Source organism: Pimephales promelas, chromosome 20, assembly GCF_988280905.1.
Source record: "Pimephales promelas chromosome 20, fPimPro1.hap1.1, whole genome shotgun sequence".
In the NCBI taxonomy this organism is placed as follows: Eukaryota; Metazoa; Chordata; class Actinopteri; order Cypriniformes; family Leuciscidae; genus Pimephales; species Pimephales promelas.
The window spans coordinates 952,760-979,394 of NC_142788.1; the positions used below are offsets into that span (position 1 = coordinate 952,760).

A 26,635-nucleotide genomic window follows, 5' to 3' on the forward strand; every position below is an offset into this window, starting at 1 on the left:
TTGGTTTGCTTTCATAACGTTGAAACAACGCGTTGATTTCAAGTTGGTTTTGAAAGAATGACGCGTCTGACGTTGGTTCAACGTTAATTCGATGAGCAAAACAATGTCAGATCAACGTTGTTTCGATGTCATATTTCCACGTTGATTCAATGTCAGTTTGAAAACATTCAACTTGCAAAATCTTCTTCTAACAAATGTGAGGAAGCTTGAACATAGATTTTGTTTTTAGTTGGATGTTAACATACAGTTCATAGTTCAAATTTCTTCTTCGCTAATATTTGTTGATCATTAATTAATTAATTCGATTTTGAGATTTGTAAGGTACATTTGAGGTAAATGTGCCTCTCATTGCACCTTTTAGATTTCATATTTGCCTAATATACACTCACCTAAAGGATTATTAGGAACACACACTAATACTGTGTTTGACCCCCTTTCCCCTTCAGAGATGCCTTAATTCTCCGTGGCATTGATTCAACAAGGTGCTGAAAGCATTCTTTAGAAATGTTGGCCCATATTGATAGGATCGCATCTTGCAGTTGATGGAGATTTGTGGGATGAAGCTCCCGTTCCACCACATCCCAAAGACGCTCTATTGGGTTGAGATCTGGTGACTGTGGCGGCCATTTTAGTACAGTCAACTCATTGACATGTTCAAGAAACCAGTTTGAAATGATTCCAGCTTTGTGACATGGTCATTATCCTGCTGGAAGTAGCCATCAGAGGATGGGGATATGGTGGCCATAAAGGGATGGACATGGTCAGAAACAATGCTCAGGTAGGCTGTGGCGTTTAAACGATGCCCAATTGGCACTAAGGGGCCTGAAGTGTGCCAAGAAAACATCCCCACACCATTACACCACCACCACCAGCCCAACAGTGGGAACAAGGCATGATGGATCCATGTTCTCATTCTGTTTACGCCAAATTCTGACTCAACAGAAATCCAGACTCATCAGACCAGGCAACATTTCTCCAGTCTTCAACTGTCCAGTTTTGGTGAGCTCTTGCAAATTGTGGCCTCTTTCTCCTATGTGTAGTGGAGATGAGTGGTACCCGGTGGGGTCTTCTGCTGTTGTAGCCCATCCGCCTCAAGGTTGTGTGTGTTGTCTGCATACCTCGGTTGTAACGAGTGGTTATTTCAGTCAAAGTTGCTCTTCTATCAGCTTGAATCAGTCGGCCCATTCTCCTCTGACCTCTCGCATCAACAAGGCATTTTGGCCCACAGGACTGACCCATACTGGATGTTTTTCCCTTTTCACTCCATTCTTTGTAAACCCTAGAAATGGTTGTGTGTGAAAATCCCAGTAACTGAGCAGATTGTGAAATACTCAGACACCAACAACCATGCCACGCTCAAAACTGCTGAAATCCCCTTTCTTTCCCATTCTGACATTCAGTTTGGAGTTCAGGAGATTATCTTGACCAGGACCACACCCCTAAATGCACTGAAGCAACTGCCATGTGATTGGTTGATTAGATAATTGCATTAATGAGAAATTGAACAGGTGAGTGTATTTGCCTCCGTAGGCTTTGAAACAACAGGGGGAAACCCTACATATTGTTCCTTGCATTGCTAAATTCTAAAAAACATTTAGTTGTTTAGGCATATTGAATTAAATAAGTCTTTGTCACCTGTTATATGAACAACATATTTGAGTTGTCAGGGTACATGAGTACAAAGGGCTGTTTTTATTTTTGTAGGTCAGCTTTGTCTTGCATCATGTACCTGTTTTGGTTGAGTAGCAGTTGGTCTTTTGGGATTTTGTGGCTTAACATGATTCATTCTGGCGATGACCATGTCTGCTATGAGCTGCTGGTCCTCAGCCTGATGGTCCCCCTCTAAAGGCATAGACGAACCCATTACCTACCCAAACAAACACAGGTATCAGTGATCTTACATGAAGAGTAAAACACAATGGTTGAAGATACAAACCTCTACAATGTACACATCTGTGCAACTAGTATGCAACTCTTCCGAGCCATTTCAAGTGCAGCACATACCTCGGTAATGTAATCTTTTCCATCTTTTCCATGAATGGCTTTTACAGCACAGATTTCAAGGCCTCCAAATATTTCGCAGCAGGTGTCGACCCAAAGCTTATACCTGCAAGACAACGCCACGTGCTTAGCCATGCTAAAGCAGACCTGCTAACAGAAGTGTGTATTTGTGTGTTACCTGTCTGTCATGGCCACCTGCTCCACCATGGCAGTGCCAGCGCTGGACTTCCAGTCACCTGACACCGACGTCCTCCTAGGAAACGAGGAGCATTCTTCATCTGTCAAGAACAGCATCAGCTGAATCTGAGATGTGTTCAGAAACTCTACAGAACAGCATCTCTACTCACATGTAAGCTTTGTAATCATTTCCAATTTTCTGGATCCTGATGTCATACTTGGGTTCGATGAAAGGTTCGCATGTGCTGTATGTCTGAGTGATGGCCACCACACTAGCGATGTCCTGAAACTTGGTGTGGTTCTCCACTTTCACCTTAACAACACATACGATTAGATTAGATGCTGAACTACACCATCACAGAGCTCTTCTTCTACAGTCATTGAGTTTCAGCGTTACCTTCCCCACACCAGAGTGAGCGTGCCCGATTTTCACCACAACGGGGAATGCCGGCATGGTCACCTGGTTTGTTTTCGCACAAACAGATTATTTATTCATTTAATTATGCAGATTATAGTACTTGATCACATTGCTGAAAAAAATGAAACGATCTCTTACCATTTCTTTATAGTTGGGGTAGAACGTCTGTTCAATTAATGGGAATTTCTCCGGTCCGAGTCTCTTGTGTGTGCTGATCAGACATGCAAACTGCAAATAAGTTTAGAGAGATGAGGTTGGAGATATCTATCAAACGCCATGTCAGATTACCTACAGAAATAAATGTACTGTGGCGACCAGAAAGGCTCAGCAAACTAAAAATCAACAAACTCAAAAATATCAAGTTCTTAACTGGTAATAAACCACTACAGACCTTCCTTCCAGTATAATGACCCAGATAGCAAACTGACATTGAATCAACGTGGCAATATGACATCGAAACAACGTTGATCTGACATTGTTTTGCTCATCGAATTAACGTTGAACCAACGTCAGACGCGTCATTCTTTCAAAACTAATGGAAAATCAACTTGAAATCAACGCGTTGTTTCAACGTTATGAAAGCAAACCAATTTTCGATTTTCATTTAGCTTTGAAGAATGCCGCGTCTGACGTTGGTTCAACGTTAATTCGATGAGCAAAATCAACGTTGTTTCAATGTCATGAGAGACGTCGTTTCCACGTTGATTCAATGTCAGTTTGCTGTCTGGGATTGCTCTGAGATTCATAACTGACCGTAGATTTTCAACACACCATTGGGATCTATACAAAATGGTTGGTTGGCCTTGGTGGAATATTAGCAGAAAAATGCACTGGTATTTGTTGATTTACAGAGCTATATTGGGTTATCTTATCTTTGCTGCCTGGTAATTACTCATTACGCTCTAAATGGATCCACAATCTGTGTGTGCCTTGTGCCAGACCCGAGCTGGGTAAACCTCTCCAATATGCCTCGGATGGGAATCTTCTCCAGACTGAGATGAAATTAAAAAATTTGGTGTCTTGTAGTCAATTAAAATTTTTAGTAAATTAATGGTGTGTAAATGTTTTTAACCAGTTGTATGTTTATGTATGTCGTAACTTTTATGTAAACTCGTAAAAGAGATTGAAATCTCAGTGAGTCTTCTTTCCTGGTTAAATAAAGGTTAAATAAGTTACTCAAACTTACGGCCCAGGGTTTGTCACAGAGGTTGTAGATGGACTCCAGGGAGTTGATGCTGGGGATCCCAGCGTACTGTAGTCCGATGATTAAGTTACGGAAGTCCTCGTTCTCAGTCATGCTGAAAGCATGTTGTCGGACCAGGACAAAGTCGGGCTTGAATGACCTGTAGGGACATACAGACACAAGGAACTGCAGTTATGCATTTGTTCAAAGCCCCATCTGTCAGACTGACAAGGCCGTTCATGCCAGCGATCAGGGAGTCCCTGCTGCACTCTTCTCTTCCCCTGAAGATTTTGGAAACTGCACTCACGGGGCATTATTGTATTTACCGTTTTGCCATTTATAGACTGAGCTCGTCCTGTAACAGCCGGTGCTGTAAATCCTGCTCCGCTTTTGGCTGGGCGAGTGTCTTTTTGCAAGAATGGAAACCAGTCGTGCCAAGGTGAGTTTGTCTATTCTTATGAGTAGGCATCCTGATTTTCAGATTTAGGAGAGCAATAGAAGCAGTTAAAGGACAATTGCGGTATTTAACACCTTGAGTCTATTTTGTAGTTTGTTTTGAATGAAATAGAGTGGTGGACTTAGAAATTTCGACAATGGGTCCTGTCTCGACTTTTTGACTTTGACAGCGTTAGACTGGGTGTCTATGGGCATGCACAAACATGTCCTTAAAACAACCCTTAACGTTCATTTTCAAAACTGTGCAACTCACCGAGTGGTTGGTGGTGTTCGTTGATGTTCTGAAACAAGTAGCGTAGCGAAATACCGTTTCTGTCGTGTTTTATTTGTCATTTTTTAAAATCGCATTGATGTCTGCTGGAGGACCCTGTGCTCGTTGATATTACTGCGCTAGGCTAGCTACCGGGAACGGAAAGGGGTCTGTTTACATTTGGTTGTAGCCTTTTCGCTCGGTTCTCCGTCTTGCCATATTTGACTGTCTGTGACTTTTTTTCCGGTGCGCTAGACACCGTGTCCGTACAGCGTTCTGGTTGTCGCCATCAAGTGGTCGGGGGTGTGCTAACGCTTCAGACTCAAATATCGAGCGGAAGTTTATACGCGGTTGTGAGGTATCTGAATAAATAATTCCACTATAGCAAACAATACGGATTGAAAGCATACACTGCGCCGATACATTTGTTTTTATTCATCAACGAACACCACCAACCACTCGGTGAGTTGCACAGTTTTGAAAATGAATGTTAAGGGTTGTTTTAAGGACATGTTTGTGCATGCCCATAGACAGCCAGTCTAAAGCCGTCACAGGCGATTCTAAAAAAGTCAAAAAGTCGAGACAGGACCCATTGTCAAACTTTCTAAGTCCACCACTCTATTTCATTCAAAACAAACTACAAAATAGACTCAAGGTGTTAAATACCGAAATTATCCTTTAAATGAAATGGATGTAAATAAAATGCCCCATCACAATGCGTATAATGACGCACAGTGGCTGATCTTGAGCTCTTAGAAGATGTGGCGATTTAATGGAAGGATTCGGAGTGAACGCATCATCTTCACAACAAAAGGTGTGGAAAAAATATATTATTTATTCAAGAATTCCCTCATTATGCAGTTTATTTCAGTTAGGACAGTCTTGATTTCGCCCAACTCCACCTCTCTAATTGAATTAATGACTAGACGCTTTTTTGCCTCGACTTTGATGTCCGACCATTTCTTTTTTATTTCGGCTACGGTCAGAGGTTGTGATGCTACAGCATTTACGGCGTCTGCAACCTTTTGCCACTCAAGTGCCTTTTTGGCATTAGTTACGCCCACGCTGTGCCCCCCAAACAACATTTTCTCCTCTTTTCCACCTCGCCAACGATAACTTCTACTTCACATTGAGTGAAGTTACCTTTTTTTTTAATTCCTCTCTGTGTTTGCCATGATTTCGCAATCGATGAATATTAACTTGTGGGCGTTTCACCGACTATTTATGGGCAACTATGGGCGCGACATGAAGCCGCAAAAGCTGCGCTACATTTAGAACTGATTGTGATTTATGAAGGGAAAAATGCGTAGGATGTGCGTGCGCACGGTTTTATAAATCCGAATATTTCTGTGCGTACGCACGTCCTATTTTTCACCCGTACGCCACTTCTGATGCAAATCCTACGCAAAGTTTTATAAATGAGGCCCCAGGTAGTTCTAGCAATGTGCTCTGTGAAGTTCAACTGATCATCAATCACAACTCCAAAGATGTGACTCGATTTGTGACATAAACAGAAAAAATAAGAGTTACTTGCATAGAGAAAACTATCCAACATTGTATTTGTTCTATTTTCCCTACATGAGGTGTCAGGAAACAAGGACTCGTGGATCTCCCTCAGCACAGAGAGGAGGCGGCTGGGGAGACGAGGACGAAGATGGGGAGCATCCTCACACCATCCTCTCATCTACTTTAAATCACTCGTCCCCAGAGTGTGTGTGTGTGAAGTGTTAGCTCAAAATACCCCACAGATTTATAGCACTTTTTGAGGGCGAGCAAAAACACGCCATTTTTTGTGTCCCTTTAAATGCAAAACACGTCCGGTGTTATTCAACATCGAGACTGAATATCACCCGGCTGATCAGAGATATTCTTTATCACAGACAATGTCGTTACCTTTTCATTACATCGATTTCTGCCTGCTTGAACTCCAGTTGCTCGTGTTTCCCGCTCTCCTGATTAGTATAGGGAGAAGTGAGTCGAATGGTTCAGTTCCATGATACAAACACCGTTTCAGAGATACAGACGGGCCAGTCTGGATGGGGAAATTGTGGCAAATTGCCTGTTTTTATGCTTCCTGCGGGAACTATTGGATGAAAGCAGGGCCACGAGGCTGGATCTGGGAACAAGAACGGTTTATGGAGGGTAAATGATCATCTTGAGGTTTAGTGGTGCTCTCACTGCCCCATATTGACCCATTAAAGAGCATCTATCTCTGAAGACTGCTTGCTAGAACTATGGCAAAGCAAGTGAAGTGAATTACGTGCCTTATGTGTGTAGTTTGCACTGGGGGGATTAAAAGTTATGCTTAAATCCAGTCCAGCTTGTGAAACAGCCTGAACTGTGGAGCGACCGCTGTTTCTCCCGCCGCCTACGAGTGCATGCTTTACAAATGTGCAGATCGTTTATAAAGAGAAACCTATATCTCATTAGCGGCTCTCTATAGAGGCCTGTTTCTGCCACAGAATAAAAACTAAAAACTTTTTCTCACGATTGCGAGGAGTAAAGTCAGAATTGCATGATATAAAGTCACAATTGTGTGTTATAAACAGTGTTGTGCAAGTTACTTCCAAACTGTAATACATTAGGTATTACTTGTTACTGTTATTTAAAAGTAATTCATTACCTTACAATATTACTGTCCCAGAATTGTAATGCGTTACATTACTCATGTATTACTTTTGAGTTACTCGTAGAACTTAACTTTTGGGCTGTAACGATATGCAATATGAAACCGAAATCGCGATTCGCCACACGACTCAGATCCACGAACCTACAGAATCGCGACACACCTTTTCCAACTCCCAGCGTTATTCTCCTTGCGTCCAGATCCAATGCTGCCTTATCTTTAAACTAGGCTATTAGTATTATTTAAAGTTAACATTATAAAATACGTAGACCTACACCACAAAACTAGTTGAGGATAAATTATTTAAAATTGGGGAAGTCCAGCATTATGGACATGACATTTGCAGTCGAAACTTGAAATAAAAATTCTCAGAAAATACATGTATTGAAAATAGGCTACTTCCTTAAAGGACTCCAGACATTAGACAAATATCAGTCTGTTTTATTTTTAATATTAGGGAAAAGACACACATTCATGCGTGACAAAAAAATAGGAGGCAAAATATATTTTTTGTAATTCTGTTAATTACACTGTGCAAATCGGATGAGGAAGGGTTGGCTCTCCAGTCTCCATAGAACTTAAAATATTCATTTTATTTTAGTTTTCGTGTTCGCATTTATGAGGAAAAAACAATGTTACAGACGCGACCGCTCTGAACTGGCACTAAAAGACTGCTTTAAAACTTTCACATAGTCTGTTGCCTTTAAGAAGTAAAAGCAGACAATACACTGTAATACAACTGTAATACAAGCCTCACTGAACATGTAACGAGTAAAATATTACTGAAAATTGATTAGTAATGCCTTACACTACTGCGTTACAGCAAAAAGTAATGTGTTACTGTAATGTATTACCTTTGTAATGCGTTACTCCCAACACTGGTTATAAAGTCAGAATTGTCTTTTTTCCCAATAACTCGCAATTGCACATTTAAATCTCACAGAGAAAAGATGTCAGAAAAATAATAATCTATACTCTCACATAATCATTATAGTCATTTTAGACAGTGTTTTGTATATGTGTCTGAAGACTTGACGTGAATTCATGGGCCATTTGTGCAAACAGAAGCATTGTCTTGGTGAAAACAAGCCACTCAAATCATTACGAATGGCCTTTTATTATAATTGTGCTTCATTACATCCCAGGATAATGATACATGTGTGACGCATCAAACCAGTTCATTTAGCTTTCATACTGATTGAAGGTTATGAAGACTTTTGATGACTGTTATTATACACACAATAACACATTAGATTATAGAAACTGATGCTTTTAGGTTATATTCAATAGTTATTTCACATGATCTCGGTTATTGCAGTACAGTGTGAACAGCTTGAGGTGATTTACCTGACAGTCTTGTGTCCACTCTGCCAAACCTGCACAGCCACGTTACAGGACCCGTTAGCATGAGCCACAACACTGATGTCCCTAAACTCAGCCTGAAACACCAGAGAAACCAAGGAATAAACGAGAATACTTTGATTTGATTGGTCTTTTGACTTTTATAAACTCACCTGTTCAACTTTAATGTCATAATCTCCATTCAGTTTTTTTCCTCTGAAGAGTTTGGCCCTGTAGAAAAGGAAAAAAGGAAAGGGAAGGTTTAAAGTGATCAAATATGCACTTTGCATTGTGTCTGGTTTGATTGTTCTGTTCAGAGAATTTTCTAAAAGGAGATGCTCAGGTCAAAATAAATTGTATCATGCAAAAAAAAATTGCATTTCACAAGCAAAAGAAAAATGAAGTTAAAATGATGTGCTTTCTTATCTGTGAACTCATGTCTTTGTAATTATCTATCAAGAATAAGTCTGTGAACTGTGTCAGTTATTGGGCACAATGGGCCTGAAGACACACCTTCAGAAAAACAAATATGTTTGTATTGAACATTGATGGAGCAACAGATTTTGTGTGGAAAAAAAATCATAAAAGTATGAGTAAAAGCATAAAAAATGTTTGTTTGTTTAAAATAGTGTATCTTTACAATACAGCGAACACCCACGATTGTAAACTATGCTTTTACTCCAACTCTGAGCGAACTCTCCGCTCCTCACCACGGTGCGTCTCGGTGCCGCGATTATCACTCCGCCCAAGTAGCAGTGCTTCGCCTTCTGAGAATATAGTTCCCATTATTTATACAATTAAAGATGACTGTGTCTCATATGACCTTGTTATTTGTACACTCTGACACTACACAAATCACGTAAACATGTAAATAGGAATATGTTTGTGTTTTTTTGTCACTTATTGGGATTAGTATGCTAGCTGTATCCATTTACATCCAGTCTTTGTGCTAAGCTAAGCTAGCGGTGGGTGCGTCATAGGGCTGCACGTTTAATCGAATTTTAATCACGATCACGATTTTGGCTTCCCACGATCAAATTCGCGCGATCGAGCGATGTTTAAAATGCGTCGTTTCGTTCGTAGAATGCTCTGTTTTTAAAGGTTGTTTTTTTTTCGAAAGCCAATCTAGCGCTCCGTAAACCACTGTCTGATCACGTGCCTCCACGAGCCCCAGTGCGCGAGAGAGACCGAGTGTGTCCGCGCGCGAGAGAGACGGAGTGACAATGCGCCTGAGAGACCGAGTGTTATGAACTGCTCCGAGACTGGGAGATGTAGATCCAAATGCAGCTTTAATATAAGAATAGTCGTACAGGCAGGGTCGAGAATCAGCAGACAGGACAATGGAGAATACACAATGGGAATCCAAGAGGCAGGCAGAGGTCAGGGCAGGCAGCAATAATCAAAATCCAAGAACAATCCAAAAGTCAAATAACCAGAAAACAAACACAGAAAATGCTCAGAAATGCAGACAAACAGTACAACAAGACTTCGCAAACACTGAACGTGAACACAAGGTATATATAGACACACTAACAGGATGAGACACAGGTGAATGCAATCAGTGAATGAGGTACAGGTGAATGTGATCAGTGATGATGAGTCCGGGCAGTGAGTTCTGGGAAATGTAGTTTGTGTGAAACATAGTCTTATCTGGAGTGCCCTCTGGTGGCTCAAGAGGGCACTCCAGCTGGTAACCGTTACATAGCCCCCCCTTTAAGGAGCGGATTCCAGACGCTCCTCAAAATGTCCAGGAGGGAGGTGGAGCGGAGGCGGACCTGGGGGCGGGATGGAGGGCCAGGCCCGTGGAGCGGAAGAGGACCTGGAGACTGCAGCGGAGTTGGCTGTGCAGGCGGCCAGGTCAGAGCAGGCTGTGCAGGCGGCCAGGACGGAGCAGGCTGTGCAGGTGGCCAGGGCGGAGCAGGTTGTAAGGGAGGCCAAGGCGGCGGAGACCCCTCGGGCGGCCACGCCGGCGAAGACCCCTCGGGAGGCCACGGCGGCGAAGACCCCTCGGGAGGCCACGGCGGCAAGGACCCCTCGGGCAGGCACGGCGACGAAGACCCCTCGGGCGGCCACGGCGGCGAAGACCCCTCGGGCGGCCACGGCAGTGATGCCCTCTCAGGACCAGGCACCGGCTCAGGAACAGACACTACGACAGAAATGGTCACAAGGACAGACACAGACACAGAAACAAACACTGGATCGGGCATCTTGTCCGGAGACACTGGATCGGCCATCTTGTCCGGAGACACTGGATCGGCCATCTTGTCCGGAGACACTGGATCGGCCATCTTGTCCGGAGACACTAGCTTGGAGGAGGCCATCTTGTCCGGAGACACTAGCTTGGAGGAGGCCATCTTGTCCGGAGACACTGGCTCGGAGGAGGCCATCTTGTCCGGAGACACTAGCTTGGAGGAGGCCATCTTGTCCGGAGACACTAGCTTGGAGGAGGCCATCTTGTCCGGAGACACTGGCTCGGAGGAGGCCATCTTGTCCGGAGACACTGGCTCGGAGGCGGCCATCTTGTCCGGAGACACTGGCTCGGAGGCGGCCATCTTGTCCGGAGACACTGGCTCGGAGGCGGCCATCTTGTCCGGAGACACTGGCTCGGAGGAGGCCATCTTGTCCGGAGACACTGGCTCGGAGGAGGCCATCTTGTCCGGAGACACTGGCTCGGAGGCGGCCATCTTGTCCAGAGACACTGGCTCGGAGGCAGCCATCTTGTCCGGAGACACTGGCTCGGAGGCGGCCATCTTGTCCGGAGACACTGGCTCGGAGGCGGTGACGTGAACAGAATCTGGATCAGCAGAAGTGATTTGAACAGTCTCTGAATCAGCCATCTTGTCTTTAGACACTGGCTTGGAGGCGGCCATCTTGTCTTTAGACACTGGCTTGGCAGAAGTGACGTGGAGCGTCTCTGGCTCGGCAGAAGTGACGTGGAGCGTCTCTGGCTCGGCAGAAGTGACGTGGAGCGTCTCTGGCTCGGCAGAAGTGACGTGAAGCATCTCTGTCTCGGCAGGGCTGACATGGAACTCTGGCTGGGCTGTCTCGGCAGGATGAGACTCTGGCTGGGCTGTCTCAGCGGAACGAGACTCTGGCTGGGCTGTCTCAGCGGAACGAGACTCTGGCTGGGCTGTCTCAGCGGAACGAGACTCTGGCTGGGCTGTCTCGGCGGAACGAGACTCTGGCTGGGCTGTCTCGGCGGAACGAGACTCTGGCTGGGCTGTCTCGGCGGAACGAGACTCTGGCTGGGCTGTCTCGGCAGGACGAGACTCTGGCTGGGCTGTCTCGGCGGAACGAGACTCTGGCTGGGCTGTCTCGGCGGAACGAGACTCTGGCTGGGCTGTCTCGGCGGAACGAGACTCTGGCTGGGCTGTCTCGGCGGAACGAGACTCTGGCTGGGCTGTCTCGGCGGAACGAGACTCTGGCTGGGCTGTCTCGGCGGAACGAGACTCTGGCTGGGCTGTCTCAGCGGAACGAGACTCTGGCTGGGCTGTCTCAGCGGAACGAGACTCTGGCTGGGCTGTCTCGGCGGAACGAGACTCTGGCTGGGCTGTCTCAGCGGAACGAGACTCTGGCTGGGCTGTCTCAGCGGAACGAGACTCTGGCTGGGCTGTCTCGGCGGAACGAGACTCTGGCTGGGCTGTCTCAGCGGAACGAGACTCTGGCTGGGCTGTCTCAGCGGAACGAGACTCTGGCTGGGCTGTCTCGGCGGAACGAGACTCTGGCTGGGCTGTCTCGGCAGGACGAGACTCTGGCTGGGCTGTCTCGGCGGAACGAGACTCTGGCTGGGCTGTCTCGGCGGAACGAGACTCTGGCTGGGCTGTCTCGGCGGAACGAGACTCTGGCTGGGCTGTCTCAGCGGAACGAGACTCTGGCTGGGCTGTCTCAGCGGAACGAGACTCTGGCTGGGCTGTCTCGGCGGAACGAGACTCTGGCTGGGCTGTCTCGGCAGGACGAGACTCTGGCTGGGCTGTCTCGGCGGAACGAGACTCTGGCTGGGCTGTCTCGGCGGAACGAGACTCTGGCTGGGCTGTCTCGGCGGAACGAGACTCTGGCTGGGCTGTCTCGGCGGAACGAGACTCTGGCTGGGCTGTCTCGGCGGAACGAGACTCTGGCTGGGCTGTCTCGGCGGAACGAGACTCTGGCTGGGCTGTCTCAGCGGAACGAGACTCTGGCTGGGCTGTCTCAGCGGAACGAGACTCTGGCTGGGCTGTCTCGGCGGAACGAGACTCTGGCTGGGCTGTCTCGGCGGAACGAGACTCTGGCTGGGCTGTCTCGGCGGAACGAGACTCTGGCTGGGCTGTCTCGGCGGAACGAGACTCTGGCTGGGCTGTCTCGGCAGGACGAGACTCTGGCTGGGCTGTCTCGGCGGAACGAGACTCTGGCTGGGCTGTCTCGGCGGGACGAGACTTTGGCTGGGCTGTCTCGGCGGGACGAGACACTGGCTGGGCTGTCTCGGCGGGACGAGACTCTGGCTGGGCTGTCTCGGCGGGACGAGACTTTGGCTGGGCTGTCTCGGCGGGACGAGACACTGGCTGGGCTGTCTCGGCGGGACGAGACTCTGGCTGGGCTGTCTCGGCGGGACGAGACTCTGGTTTGACGGTCTCTGGCTGGAAGGTGAGCGGGGGCTCGGCAGGGCTGACGGTGAGCGCGGGCTCGGCAGGGCTGACGGTGAGCGGGGGCTCGGCAGGGCTGACGGTGAGCGCGGGCTCGGCAGGGCTGACGGTGAGCGCGGGCTCGGCAGGGCTGACGGTGAGCGCGGGCTCGGCAGGGCTGACTGTGAGCGCGGGCTGTGGAAGCTCTGCTGAGACGTGACGAGGCTCTGGAAGCTCTGCTGAGACGTGATGAGGCTTTGGAATGAAACTCTCTTCACAAACGGAGACCGCCTCTCTCCAGTTCAGACCCGAGAGATTGGGGAGCTCCCTCGGGTTGACCTCCTTAGCCCCTAGCTGGTAACACAGCTTAATAGCCTCATCACCGAGAGAGCAGGAGGCAGCGAGAGGAACAAACCCCCAGGTATACTGGAACAGATCACGGCTATCCAGGGCCAAGGCCGCGATCTGACCAGCAAACTCCCGGATTTGTGCTGCTGGATTCATTTGTTGGTCGGTTGTTGCTGGATCTCGGTGTGGCGAAGTCTTCTGTTATGAACTGCTCCGAGACTGGGAGATGTAGATCCAAATGCAGCTTTAATATAAGAATAGTCGTACAGGCAGGGTCGAGAATCAGCAGACAGGACAATGGAGAATACACAATGGGAATCCAAGAGGCAGGCAGAGGTCAGGGCAGGCAGCAATAATCAAAATCCAAGAACAATCCAAAAGTCAAAAAACCAGAAAACAAACACAGAAAATGCTCAGAAATGCAGACAAACAGTACAACAAGACTTCGCAAACACTGAACGTGAACACAAGGTATATATAGACACACTAACAGGATGAGACACAGGTGAATGCAATCAGTGAATGAGGTACAGGTGAATGTGATCAGTGATGATGAGTCCGGGCAGTGAGTTCTGGGAAATGTAGTTTGTGTGAAACATAGTCTTATCTGGAGTGCCCTCTGGTGGCTCAAGAGGGCACTCCAGCTGGTAACCGTTACACCGAGTGTGAGCGTTAGTAAATTGCATTAATAAATTGGTTACTAGAGCCAGACCGATATATCGGCAGACCGATATTGTCAGCCGATATTAGGCATTTTCCAAACTATCGGTATTGGCAGTTATAATGGCCGATAAATGAATATTTAAAAAATAAAATAAAAATGGACGAAACACGCTTGAACCATGTCATGAGTGTTGGAGTTGTATAGTTTGTCCACCAGAGGGCGCTCTACACCGTCCCTGTTGGCAACACTCGTTGAGTTGGTCATTGCTTGAATAACAATTAAAAGATCATCCGCATCAGTTCTCTTAACTCAAAGAAAGCATGACAAAATTTGTGACTATCATGTCCAGTTTCAAATAAATAAATAAAATATCGGCCGATTTATCGGAATATCGGATTTTAAAACCCAAAAATATTTGTATCGGTATCGGCCTTCAAAATCCTTTATCGGTCGGGCTCTAATAATTACTATATAAGAGGCATGAAAGTTTGATTAATGGGCTCCAATAATCAGTACATAATCAGTAATAATCTACTACAAACGTCTTATTTTGAACTATTGTTTAATAAATAGAAATAATTCATTTTACATTTCTTAAGCATCAAATAACAACGACTCTGAATTTCATCCATTAATCGAACTTCCATAGTGCATAGTTCTGCCTTGACATGTTCTCATCTGGTTACATTATGTTATGGAATATTTGTTTTGTTTTTTATTGATTGTATATTTTGCGTGTTTTATTCACATCCATTATGCAGGTACAATGCAAGTTTACATTTTGCTTCCTAAAATATATTTACACAATGTAAATGTAAAATAATGCCCTGTTGAAGTTACTGTTTTCTTTATTAGGGGTTCAAGCACGAAGTGCTGAAACCCTATTGTAATTGTATTGATTTTTATTATTATTATTAGGGGTTCAAGCACGAAGTGCTGAAACCCTATTGTAATTGTATTGATTTTTATTATTAGGGGTTCAAGCACGAAGTGCTGAAACCCTATTGTAATTGTATTGATTAGGTGTTCAAGCACGAAGTGCTGAAAACCTATTGTAATTGTACCGATTTTTATTATTAGGTGTTCAAGCACGAAGTGCTGAAAACCTATTGTAATTGTACTGATTTTTATTATTATTATTATTATTATTATTATTCCGCCGTAAAACGCATCGTGCAGCCCAAACCGTAAGAGCTGGATCTTTGAAACTTTGACAGCTGGTAGTACAAAAATCGAGGAGAGGTTATCAAATTATGAGCCATATTGGCCCATAGGTGGCGCTATAATAATCAATTGCGCGAAACTGCTCATATCTCCTAGAATGTAAGTTGTAGACTCAAGTGTCTTATATCACTGAAAAGCTGGATGCCTGAAGGACAAAACGTATATCTCGGATTTTTAATTTTATATGCAAATTTGTCCGCCATTTTGAATTTTATCTAAAACCTACTTTTGCGAACTAGTCCCTGGATTTTTGCCCGATCGGAACCAAACCAGTGCAGAAATGTTCTCTGGAGTCTGAAAACCAATAGTTATCGAAAAAAAGTTGTATTTTCGATTCAAGGTCGATAGGGGGTGCAAAATGAACATTTTGAAATTAGGCAATTTTACTAAAATGGCTATAACTCAAGAAGTAAATAAGATATCTTCACCAATCTCAATAGACATGTGTATGAGGACAGTTTGCGGTCACTGTAAAAATACTGCATCGATTGGTCACATGGTGGCGCTATAACATTAAATAAACATATAATTGGCTAAAACCATCTGACCATTTGTCCAATTGACTTGAAATTTGGTATGCAGTGTCTTGGTGCAAGTTACCATGTATGTCTAAAAGGATATTGGCATATCTCAAAAAACATGGCCGCCATCAACCAATGAAGTTTGAGCACCTATTAGACGAGGTTAACGGAGGCTGATCGGAACGAAACTCGAGGGGCATATTCGACTTGTGGCACTAGAGGTCTGTAAGAATTTTCATAGAAATCGGCCACTAGTTGGCGCTAAAGAGTTTTATGGCTCTGTAATCACGTGGTGTTGCACACATCCACACAAAATGAATATCATTTGATAGATCTCCTCATGATGAACAACTTTGCCTCTAGAACCATTGCTGTCAATTGAATCGTTCATTAAATATTCACAAATATGTTGAAAACCTACTTTTGCGAACTAGTCCCTGGTTTTTTGTCTGATCAAAACCAAACCAGTCTAGGACAAATCTCTGGAGTCTCTAGATAAATAATTATTGAAAAAAAGTTGAACTTTTAAATTTTTGCATGGTATTAAAAGGGTTATTTTGAAAAGGGGTGTGGCATAATGAACCAAAAAGCCTATAAATCCTAAAGGAAAACTCAGAACTTCACAAAAATTTATGAGCATATGTGACATAACATGCTGAAGAAGCATGCAAAGTTTCATGGAGATCGAACCGTAGACATAATATATAATTCATATTATGTCTTTATCAATTCAATAGTTTAACAACAATCACATAATCACAATAATTTAGTCCAAAAGGGTAGGGGCGGCAGTGGCTCAGTGGTTCATGTAGGTTGTCTACAAACCGAAAGGTTGGTGGTTCGATCCCCGGTTCCACCTGACCAAGTGTCGAGGTGTCTATGAGCAAGACACCTAACCCTATAATGTTAGCCAGTGCAGTACAATTCTCTGAACTCTCTTGATCAATTATTATAAGAAAAAGTTGAACTACTTCATGTGAATGCCTATAATCGATGGCTTCAACATGTAGCCTTGAAATGAATGCTCAGATGTTAAACACAAGTCAGAACACGTGACATTAAAACATCATGAACATTTTCAGACAGATCGGACAAAATATGCCTATACAACAGTTAAAAAGGTGAACATGATATCAACATGATGGTCTATTAAGCCAATAAGTGGAGTTTTACTGCCCCCTGCTGTTCAAAATTGTCATTTGTCATGACTACTCAACTATAATTCATATTATGACTTTATCAATTCACTAGTTTAACAATAATCACATAATCACAATAATTTAGTCAAAAAGGGTAGGGGCGGCAGTGGCTCAGTGGTTCATGTAGGTTGTCTACAAACCGAAAGGTTGGTGGTTCGATCCCCGGTTCAGCCTGACCAAGTGTCGAGGTGTCCATGAGCAAGACACCTAACCCCAGCTGCTCCCGACGAGCTGAATGGTGCCATGTATGGCTGACACCGCCGTCAGTGTGTGAATGGGTGAATGTGAGGCAATATGTAAAGCGCTTTGGTGACCATTAGGTCTATAAATGTGTTATATAAATGCTGTCCATTTACCAAAATTACTATGACAACTGTCAAATTTACTTTGACAACTGTCACATCTAGCTCATGTGATTCTAATGAGTGAATGAGATAATTCTGAGTGATCTGTTAGGTTTATATTCAGTGAGCATATCTGTAATATATTGAGGTCCTAACCCATTAAATGATTTATATATCAGTAATAATACTTTGAAATCAATCCTAAATGTAACTGGGAGCCAGTGTAAAGACCTGAGGACTGGTGTGATCTGCTCATATTTTCTGGTCCTGCTCAGACTCCTGGCAGCAGCGTTCTGTATGAGCTGCAACTGTCTTATGGTATTTTTAGGAAGGCCAATGAGGAGATACAGTAAAGCACCCTGCTGGTGTAAGCAAGCATAATGGAGATAAAGGGATAGTTCACTTTGAAATTAATTTTTCGTATGTTTTAGCTTACCCCAAGGGTATCCAAGATGTAGGTGACAAAATGCACCCAAAAGTATATAAATCCTAAAGGAAAACTCACAACTTCAAAAAAATGATGAGCATATGTGTCATAACATGTAAAAGAAGCATGCACAGTTTCATGGAGATCAGACCATAGATGGTGCTATATCTGTTAAAAAGCATTAAAACCATGTATTTGCAATGGTTAATTGCCTGTATTGGCTGTAAATGGTGTTTTCCATCTATTATGTCACTGGATAAATGTATGTTTAATAAAATTGAATGCCTTTTGATGCTTTTGTGCTTTAAGGCCTTAAAGGCCTAAACTGCTTGAACACCGATAAATGCTGCTTGCAGCTTTAATTATTATTATTATTATTATTATTATTCCGCCGTAAAACGCATCGTGCAGCCCAAACCGTAAGAGCTGGATCTTTGAAACTTTGACAGCTGGTAGTACAAAAATCGAGGAGAGGTTATCAAATTATGAGCCATATTGGCCCATAGGTGGCGCTATAATAATCAATTGCGCGAAACTGCTCATATCTCCTAGAATGTAAGTTGTAGACTCAAGTGTCTTATATCACTGGAAAGCTGGATGCCTGAAGGACAAAACGTATATCTCGGATTTTTAATTTTATATGCAAATTTGTCCGCCATTTTGAATTTTATCTAAAACCTACTTTTGCGAACTAGTCCCTGGATTTTTGCCCGATCGGAACCAAACCAGTGCAGAAATGTTCTCTGGAGTCTGAATACCAATAGTTATCGAAAAAAAGTTGTATTTTCGATTCAAGGTCGATAGGGGGTGCAAAATGAACATTTTGAAATTAGGCAATTTTACTAAAATGGCTATAATTCAAGAAGTAAATAAGATATCTTCACCAATCTCAATAGAAATGTGTATGAGGACAGTTTGCGGTCACTGTAAAAATACTGCATCGATTGGTCACATGGTGGCGCTATAACATTAAATAAACATATAATTGGCTAAAACCATCTGACCATTTGTCCAATTGACTTGAAATTTGGTATGCAGTGTCTTGGTGCAAGTTACCATGTATGTCTAAAAGGATATTGGCATATCTCAAAAAACATGGCCGCCATCAACCAATGAAGTTTGAGCACCTATTAGACGAGGTTAACGGAGGCTGATCGGAACGAAACTCGAGGGGCATATTCGACTTGTGGCACTAGAGGTCTGTAAGAATTTTCATAGAAATCGGCCACTAGTTGGCGCTAAAGAGTTTTATGGCTCTGTAATCACGTGGTGTTGCACACATCCACACAAAATGAATATCATTTGATAGATCTCCTCATGATGAACAACTTTGCCTCTAGAACCATTGCTGTCAATTGAATCGTTCATTAAATATTCACAAATATGTTGAAAACCTACTTTTGCGAACTAGTCCCTGGTTTTTTGTCTAATCAAAACCAAACCAGTCTAGGACAAATCTCTGGAGTCTCTAGATAAATAATTATTGAAAAAAAGTTGAACTTTTTAATTTTTTGCATGGTATTAAAAGGGTTATTTTGAAAAGGGGTGTGGCATAATGAACCAAAAAGCCTATAAATCCTAAAGGAAAACTCAGAACTTCACAAAAATTGATGAGCATATGTGACATAACATGCTGAAGAAGCATGCAAAGTTTCATGGAGATCGAACCATAGACATAATATATAATTCATATTATGTCTTTATCAATTCAATAGTTTAACAATAATCACATAATCACAATAATTTAGTCCAAAAGGGTAGGGGCGGCAGTGGCTCAGTGGTTCATGTAGGTTGTCTACAAACCGAAAGGTTGGTGGTTCGATCCCCGGTTCCACCTGACCAAGTGTCGAGGTGTCTATGAGCAAGACACCTAACCCTATAATGTTAGCCAGTGCAGTACAATTCTCTGAACTCTCTTGATCAATTATTATAAGAAAAAGTTGAACTACTTCATGTGAATGCCTATAATCGATGGCTTCAACATGTAGCCTTGAAATGAATGCTCAGATGTTAAACACAAGTTAGAACACGTGACATTAAAACATCATGAACATTTTCAGACAGATCGGACAAAATATGCCTATACAACAGTTAAAAAGGTGAACATGATATCAACATGATGGTCTATTAAGCTAATAAGTGGAGTTTTACTGCCCCCTGCTGTTCAAAATTGTCATTTGTCATGACTACTCAACTATAATTCATATTATGACTTTATCAATTCACTAGTTTAACAATAATCACATAATCACAATAATTTAGTCAAAAAGGGTAGGGGTGGCAGTGGCTCAGTGGTTCATGTAGGTTGTCTACAAACCGAAAGGTTGGTGGTTCGATCCCCGGTTCAGCCTGACCAAGTGTCGAGGTGTCCATGAGCAAGACACCTAACCCCAGCTGCTCCCGACGAGCTGAATGGTGCCATGTATGGCTGACACCGCCGTCAGTGTGTGAATGGGTGAATGTGAGGCAATATGTAAAGCGCTTTGGTGACCATTAGGTCTATGAATGTGCTATATAAATGCTGTCCATTTACCAAAATTACTATGACAACTGTCACATTTACTTTGACAACTGTCACATCTAGCTCATGTGATTCTAATGAGTGAATGAGATAATTCTGAGTGATCTGTTAGGTTTATATTCAGTGAGCATATCTGTAATATATTGAGGTCCTAACCCATTAAATGATTTATATACCAGTAATAATACTTTGAAATCAATCCTAAATGTAACTGGGAGCCAGTGTAAAGACCTGAGGACTGGTGTGATCTGCTCATATTTTCTGGTCCTGCTCAGACTCCTGGTAGCAGCGTTCTGTATGAACTGCAACTGTCTTATGGTATTTTTAGGAAGGCCAATGAGGAGATACAGTAATGCACCCTGCTGGTGTAAGCAAGCATAATGGAGATAAAGGGATAGTTCACTTTGAAATTAATTTTTCGTATGTTTTAGCTTACCCCAAGGGTATCCAAGATGTAGGTGACAAAATGCACCCAAAAGTATATAAATCCTAAAGGAAAACTCACAACTTCAAAAAAAATGATGAGCATATGTGTCATAACATGTAAAAGAAGCATGCACAGTTTCATGGAGATCAGACCATAGATGGTGCTATATCTGTTAAAAAGCATTAAAACCATGTATTTGCAATGGTTAATTGCCTGTATTGGCTGTAAATGGTGTTTTCCATCTATTATGTCACTGGATAAATGTATGTTTAATAAAATTGAAATCCTTTTGATGCTTTTGTGCTTTAAGGCCTTAAAGGCCTAAACTGCTTGAACACCGATAAATGCTGCTTGCAGCTTTAATTATTATTATTATTTTTCTTCTGCCGTAAAACGCATCGTGCAGACCAAACCGTAAGGGCCAGAGCTCTGAAACTTTGTCAGATGGTAGTACAAAAATCGAGGAGAGGTTATCAAATTATGAGCCCGATTGGCCCATAGGTGGCGCTATAGCGACCAATTGCGCGAAGCTGCTCATAACTCCTAAACCGTAAGTCGTACACTCAAGTGTCTTATATCATTGGAAAGCTGGTCACCTGACGAACAAAACGTATATCTCCGATTTCATTTCCGGTATGCAAATTTTTCGGCTATTTTGAATTTTGTCGAAAAACTACTTTTGCGAACTAGTCCCTGGTTTTTTGCCCGATCGGAACCAAACCAGTGCAGAAATGTTCTCTGGAGTCTGATTATCAATAATCATTGAAAAAAAGTGGAAATTTCTATTTCCGGTCGCTAGGAGGCGCAAAATAAACGTTGTGGGAGGAGCCTATTTTACTAAAATGGCTATAACTAAAGAAGTAAATGAGATATCTTCACCAAACTCGGTACACATGTGTATGAGTTCAATTTGAGGTCACAGTAAAAAAATAACGACGATTGAACACTAGGTGGCGCTATAAAACGGAAAAAACAGATAACCACCTAACCGTCAGTCCGATTGACTTGAAAATTGGTATGCAGTGTCTTGGTCCAAGGCCCCATGTACGTTTATGAGGACATTGGTGTATCTCAAAAAACATGGCCGCCATCAGCCAATGAAGTTTGAGCACCCATGAAACAAGGTTAACGAAGGCCGATCGGAACGAAACTCGTTGGGAATGTTCGACTCATGGCCCTAGAGGTCTGTAAGAATTTTGAAAGAAATTGGCCACTAGTTGGCGCTAACGAGTTTTATGGCTCTGTAATCACGTGGTTTGCACACACCCTCACAATATGTATATCAATTGATAGATCTCCTCATGCTGAACAACTTTGCTTCTAGAACCATTGCTGTCAATCAAATCGTTCGTTAAATATTCACGAATATGTCAAAAACCTACTTTTGCAAACTAGTCCCTGGTTTTTTGCTCGATCGGAACCAGACCAGTCTAGGACAATTCTCTGGACTCTCTAGATCAATAACTATCAAAAAGAAGTGGAACTTTGACATTTGTTTTGCTATAACAGGGTCATTTACAAAAGTAGGCGTGACAAAATGCACCCAAAGCCTATAAATCCTAAAGGAAAACTCAGAACATCCCAAAAATTGATGAGCATATGTGTCATCACATCATTAACAAGCATGCAAAGTTTCATGGAGATCGGACCATAGGTGGCGCTATAACTGTTAAAAAGCTTTAAAACCATGTATTTCCATATGGTGAATTGCCAGTATTGGCTGTAAATGGTGTTTTCCATCTCTGATCATATCATAATGTTAAAACCAGTGCATTACAATTCTCTGGACTCTCTAGATCAATAATTATAAGAAAAAGTTGAACTGCTTCTTGTGGATGGCTTCAACATGTACTGTGTTGAAGCCATCTACTACTACACTTTCAGTGTCCCTGAAAGCGTTGATCTCTTCAATAAACAAGTCAGAACACGTGACATTAAATAATCATGAACATTTTCAGACAGATCGGACAAAATATGCCTGTAGAACAGTTAAAAAGGTGAAAATGATGGTCTGTTAAGCCAATAAGTGGAGTTTTACTGCCCCCTGCTGTTCAAAATAGTAAGTTGTCATGTATAATTTATATTATGACTTTATCAATTCACTAATTTAACATTTACAATCACATTTAGTCAAAAAGTACTATGACAACTGTCATATTGAATTAAAATCTACACACACTCATTCAGTTGTAGATAAATGATAAGAGTAACTACCACTGTTGTCACTGTTTTTAACATAGTTTTATAACATTAGATTACAAAGAAATATCCCAAAGGTGTGTGTGTGTACATCTCTGATCATATCATAATGTTAAAACCAGTGCAGTACAATTCTCTGGACTCTCTAGATCAATAATTATAAGAAAAAGTTGAACTACTTCATGTGGATGGCTATAATCGATGGCTTCAACATGTAGCCTTAAAATGAATGCTCAGATCACAAGACTTGTTAAAAACAAGTCAGAACACATGCCATTAAATAATCATTAACATTTTCAGACAGATTGGACAAAATATGCCTATATAACAGTTAAAAAGGTGAAAATGAAATCAACATGATGGTCTATTAAGAAAATAAGTAGTGTTTTAATGCCCTCTGCTGTTCAAAATAGTCATTTTTACACTACTCAACTATAATTCATATTATTACTTTATCAATTCACTATCATATTTTGTCAGAGTTTATCACTTCAGTTGTTCTGAGTTTTCACCTAATTGCTATTAACGTGGTAAATAGCTGTACTATATTACCAGAATCACATTGAAATCCATGTTGAATCTTCTAAACGCAGCACACAAAGATATGCATTTCAACTTTCAACTCCCAGCTCAATTACTCAGCAACACCAGGATGGGTGTTCAAGAGGGCTCATTGAACACTAAGGTCTGAGTTTCAGATTTTTTCACTTTATCATTCCCGAGACATAAGTTAAAAAAAACAAATTTCCCGTCATTCATTTCAACAGTTTATGTAGGTTGTAAAACCAATGTTGTCCACTAGAGAGAGCAACAGCATTGGTTATTTTTAATCTTTTTTAACCAGTTTCCAGCACTGGCTAACAAAAAAATGCTCAAATCTATTTATTATGTTGGAAATAATATTTATAATAATTAATATTATGTTAACCCTTTATGACCTGCCATAGAACAATTTCACTAGAGTATATCTTTGCATTTTTACATGCTGTGCTGTCATTCTTTTGAGCATTTTCAAATGCCACACATCAAAATTATCCTTACTCTCCCAATTTGAAGGCTATGTTTGTAAAAAAAAAATCAATAGAAAGAAGATAAATATCTCAAAAGTGCAATAAACAAAAAGAAAAACAATTAACAAAAAATCTACATAATTTTATTCAATACAAAAAATTATAAATGTCAACCTTAAACTTGTCAATGTGAAAAACTTGCATTAAACAATTTAAAACTATACAGAATACATCAATTAGTTTTGAATATACACTCATTCAAAAAAGGGGGTAAAAATGCCATGTAAAATATTCAAGTACATTGAATGACGATTGAACACTAGGTGGCGCTATAACATGAAAAAAACATACTGTGTACACACAGTAAAACATACGTCAACACATGTACTGTGTTGAAGCCATCTATTACTACACTCCCAGTGTCCCTGAAAGCATTGATCTCTTCAATAAACAAGTCAGAACACGTGACATTAAATAATCATGAACATTTTCAGACAGATCGGACAAAATATGCCTATGTAACAGTTAAAAAGGTGAAAATGATATTAATATGATGGTCTATTAAGCCAATAAGTGGTGTTTTACTGCCCTCTGCTGTTCAAAATAGTCATTGTCACACTACTCAACTATAATTCATACTATGACTTTATTAATTCACTAATTTAACATTTGCAATCACATTTAGTCAAATATTAATATGACAACTCACATTAGGTCCTGAATATAAAAAATGTGTAATCTACACACTCTCATTCTGTTGTAGATAAATGATATTAATAATATGACATATTGTATATGAAGGCTGTAATTCCACTGTTGTCACTGGTTTTAATATAGTTTTATATCATAAGATTACAAATAAATATGTGAATGAATATGCAAATAGTTCAAATAACAAATAAACTATCCCAAACGTGTGTGTGTGTGTGTGTGTGTGTGTAAGCATGAAGCATGAATCATCTATTGAAGTAACAATTGAGTCACTTTGGATCCTTTTCAAAATGTCTAAAGTATGAGTTTGTGTAGATGATAATAGCACTGTTGTCCACTAGATGGAGCAGCAGCATTAGACTTTTTTAAACTTTTTATTATTCTGCCGTAAAACACATCGTGCAGACCAAACCGTAAGTGCTGGAGCTCTGAAACTTTGTCAGATGGTAGTACAAAAATCAAGGAGAGGTTATCAGATTATGAGCCCGATTTGGCCCATAGGTGGCGCTATAACAACCAATTGCGCGAAACGGCTCATAACTCCTAAACCGTAAGTCGTACACTCAAGTGTCTTATATCATTGGAAAGCTGGTCACCTGACGAAAAAAACGTATATCTCCGATTTCATTTCCGCCTGGATAGATTTTTCGCCATTTTGAATTTTGTCGAAAAACTACTTTTGCGAACTAGTCCCTGGTTTTTTACCCGATCGGAACCAAACCAGTGCAGAAATGTTCTCTGGAGTCTGAAGATCAATAATTATTGAAAAAAAGTAGAAATTTCTATTTCCGGTCGCTAGGGGACGCAAAATAAACGTTGTGGGAGGAGCCTATTTTACTAAAATGGCTATAACTCGAGAAGTAAATAAGATATCTTCACCAAACTCGATACACATGTGTAGGAGGTCAATTTGAGGTCAAACAAAAACAATGGTGACGATTGAACACTAGGTGGCGCTATAAAGTGAAAAAAACATAAATTCAACTGACCGTTTGTCCGATTGACTTGAAAATTGGTATGCAGTGTCGTGGTCCAAGGCCCCATCTATGTGTGTGAGGACATTGGTGTATCTCAAAAAACATGGCCGCCATTGGCCAATGAAATTTGAGCACCAATGAAACAAGGTTAACGGTGGCCGATTGGAACGAAACTCGATGGGCGTGTTAGACTCATGGCCTAAGAGGTCTGTAAGAGTTTTGAAAGAAATTGGCCACTAGTTGGCGCTAACGAGTTTATTGGCTCTGTAATCACGTGGAGTTGCACCCATGCCCACGAAATCCATATAATTGGATAGATCTCCTCATACTGAACCACTTTGCCAATAGAACCATTGCTGTCAATCAAATCGTCCATTAAATATTCACGAATATGTTAAAAACCTACATTTGCAAACTAGTCCCTGGTTTTTCGTCCAATCGGAACCAAATCAGTCTAGGCCTATTCTCTGGACTCTCTAAATCAATAGTTATCAAAAAAAATTTGAGATTTTACATTTGTTTTGCTATAACAGGGTCGTTTACTAAATGGGCGGGACAAAATGCACCGAAAAGCCTATAAATCCTAAAGGAAAACTCAGAACTTCACAAAAATTGATGAGCATATGTGTCATAACATGCCGAAGAAGCATGAACAGTTTCATGGAGATCGGACCATAGGTGGCACTATAACTGTTAAAAAGCATAAAAACCATGTATTTCCAATGGTAAATTGCCTATATTGGCTGTAAATGGTGTTTTCCATCTATTATGTCAGTGGATAAATGTGTGTTATATAAAACTGAATGCCTTTTGATGCTGTTGTGCTTAAAGGCCTTAAAGGTCTGAACTGCTTGAACACCGATAAATGCTGCTTGCAGCTTTAATTTTTATTATTATTATTATTATTATTCTGCCGTAAAACGCATCGTGCAGACCAAACCGTAAGTGCTGCAGCTCTGAAACTTTGTCAGATGGTAGTACAAAAATCGAGGAGAGGTTATCAAATTATGAGCCCG

At 41.9% G+C, this 26,635-nt stretch overlaps 1 protein-coding gene across 1 annotated transcript in view; it reads right to left on the reverse strand.

The window, feature by feature from the left end:
- The window catches only part of syn2a (synapsin IIa), a 49,871-nt gene that overhangs the window by 978 nt on the left and 22,258 nt on the right, over positions 1–26,635 (reverse strand). The window contains 9 exon segments of the mRNA XM_039671349.2: positions 1,730–1,867; positions 2,005–2,107; positions 2,180–2,254; positions 2,349–2,491; positions 2,576–2,638; positions 2,735–2,824; positions 3,783–3,939; positions 8,459–8,550; positions 8,626–8,683. Coding sequence (XP_039527283.2) covers positions 1,730–1,867; positions 2,005–2,107; positions 2,180–2,254; positions 2,349–2,491; positions 2,576–2,638; positions 2,735–2,824; positions 3,783–3,939; positions 8,459–8,550; positions 8,626–8,683 — 919 coding nt within the window.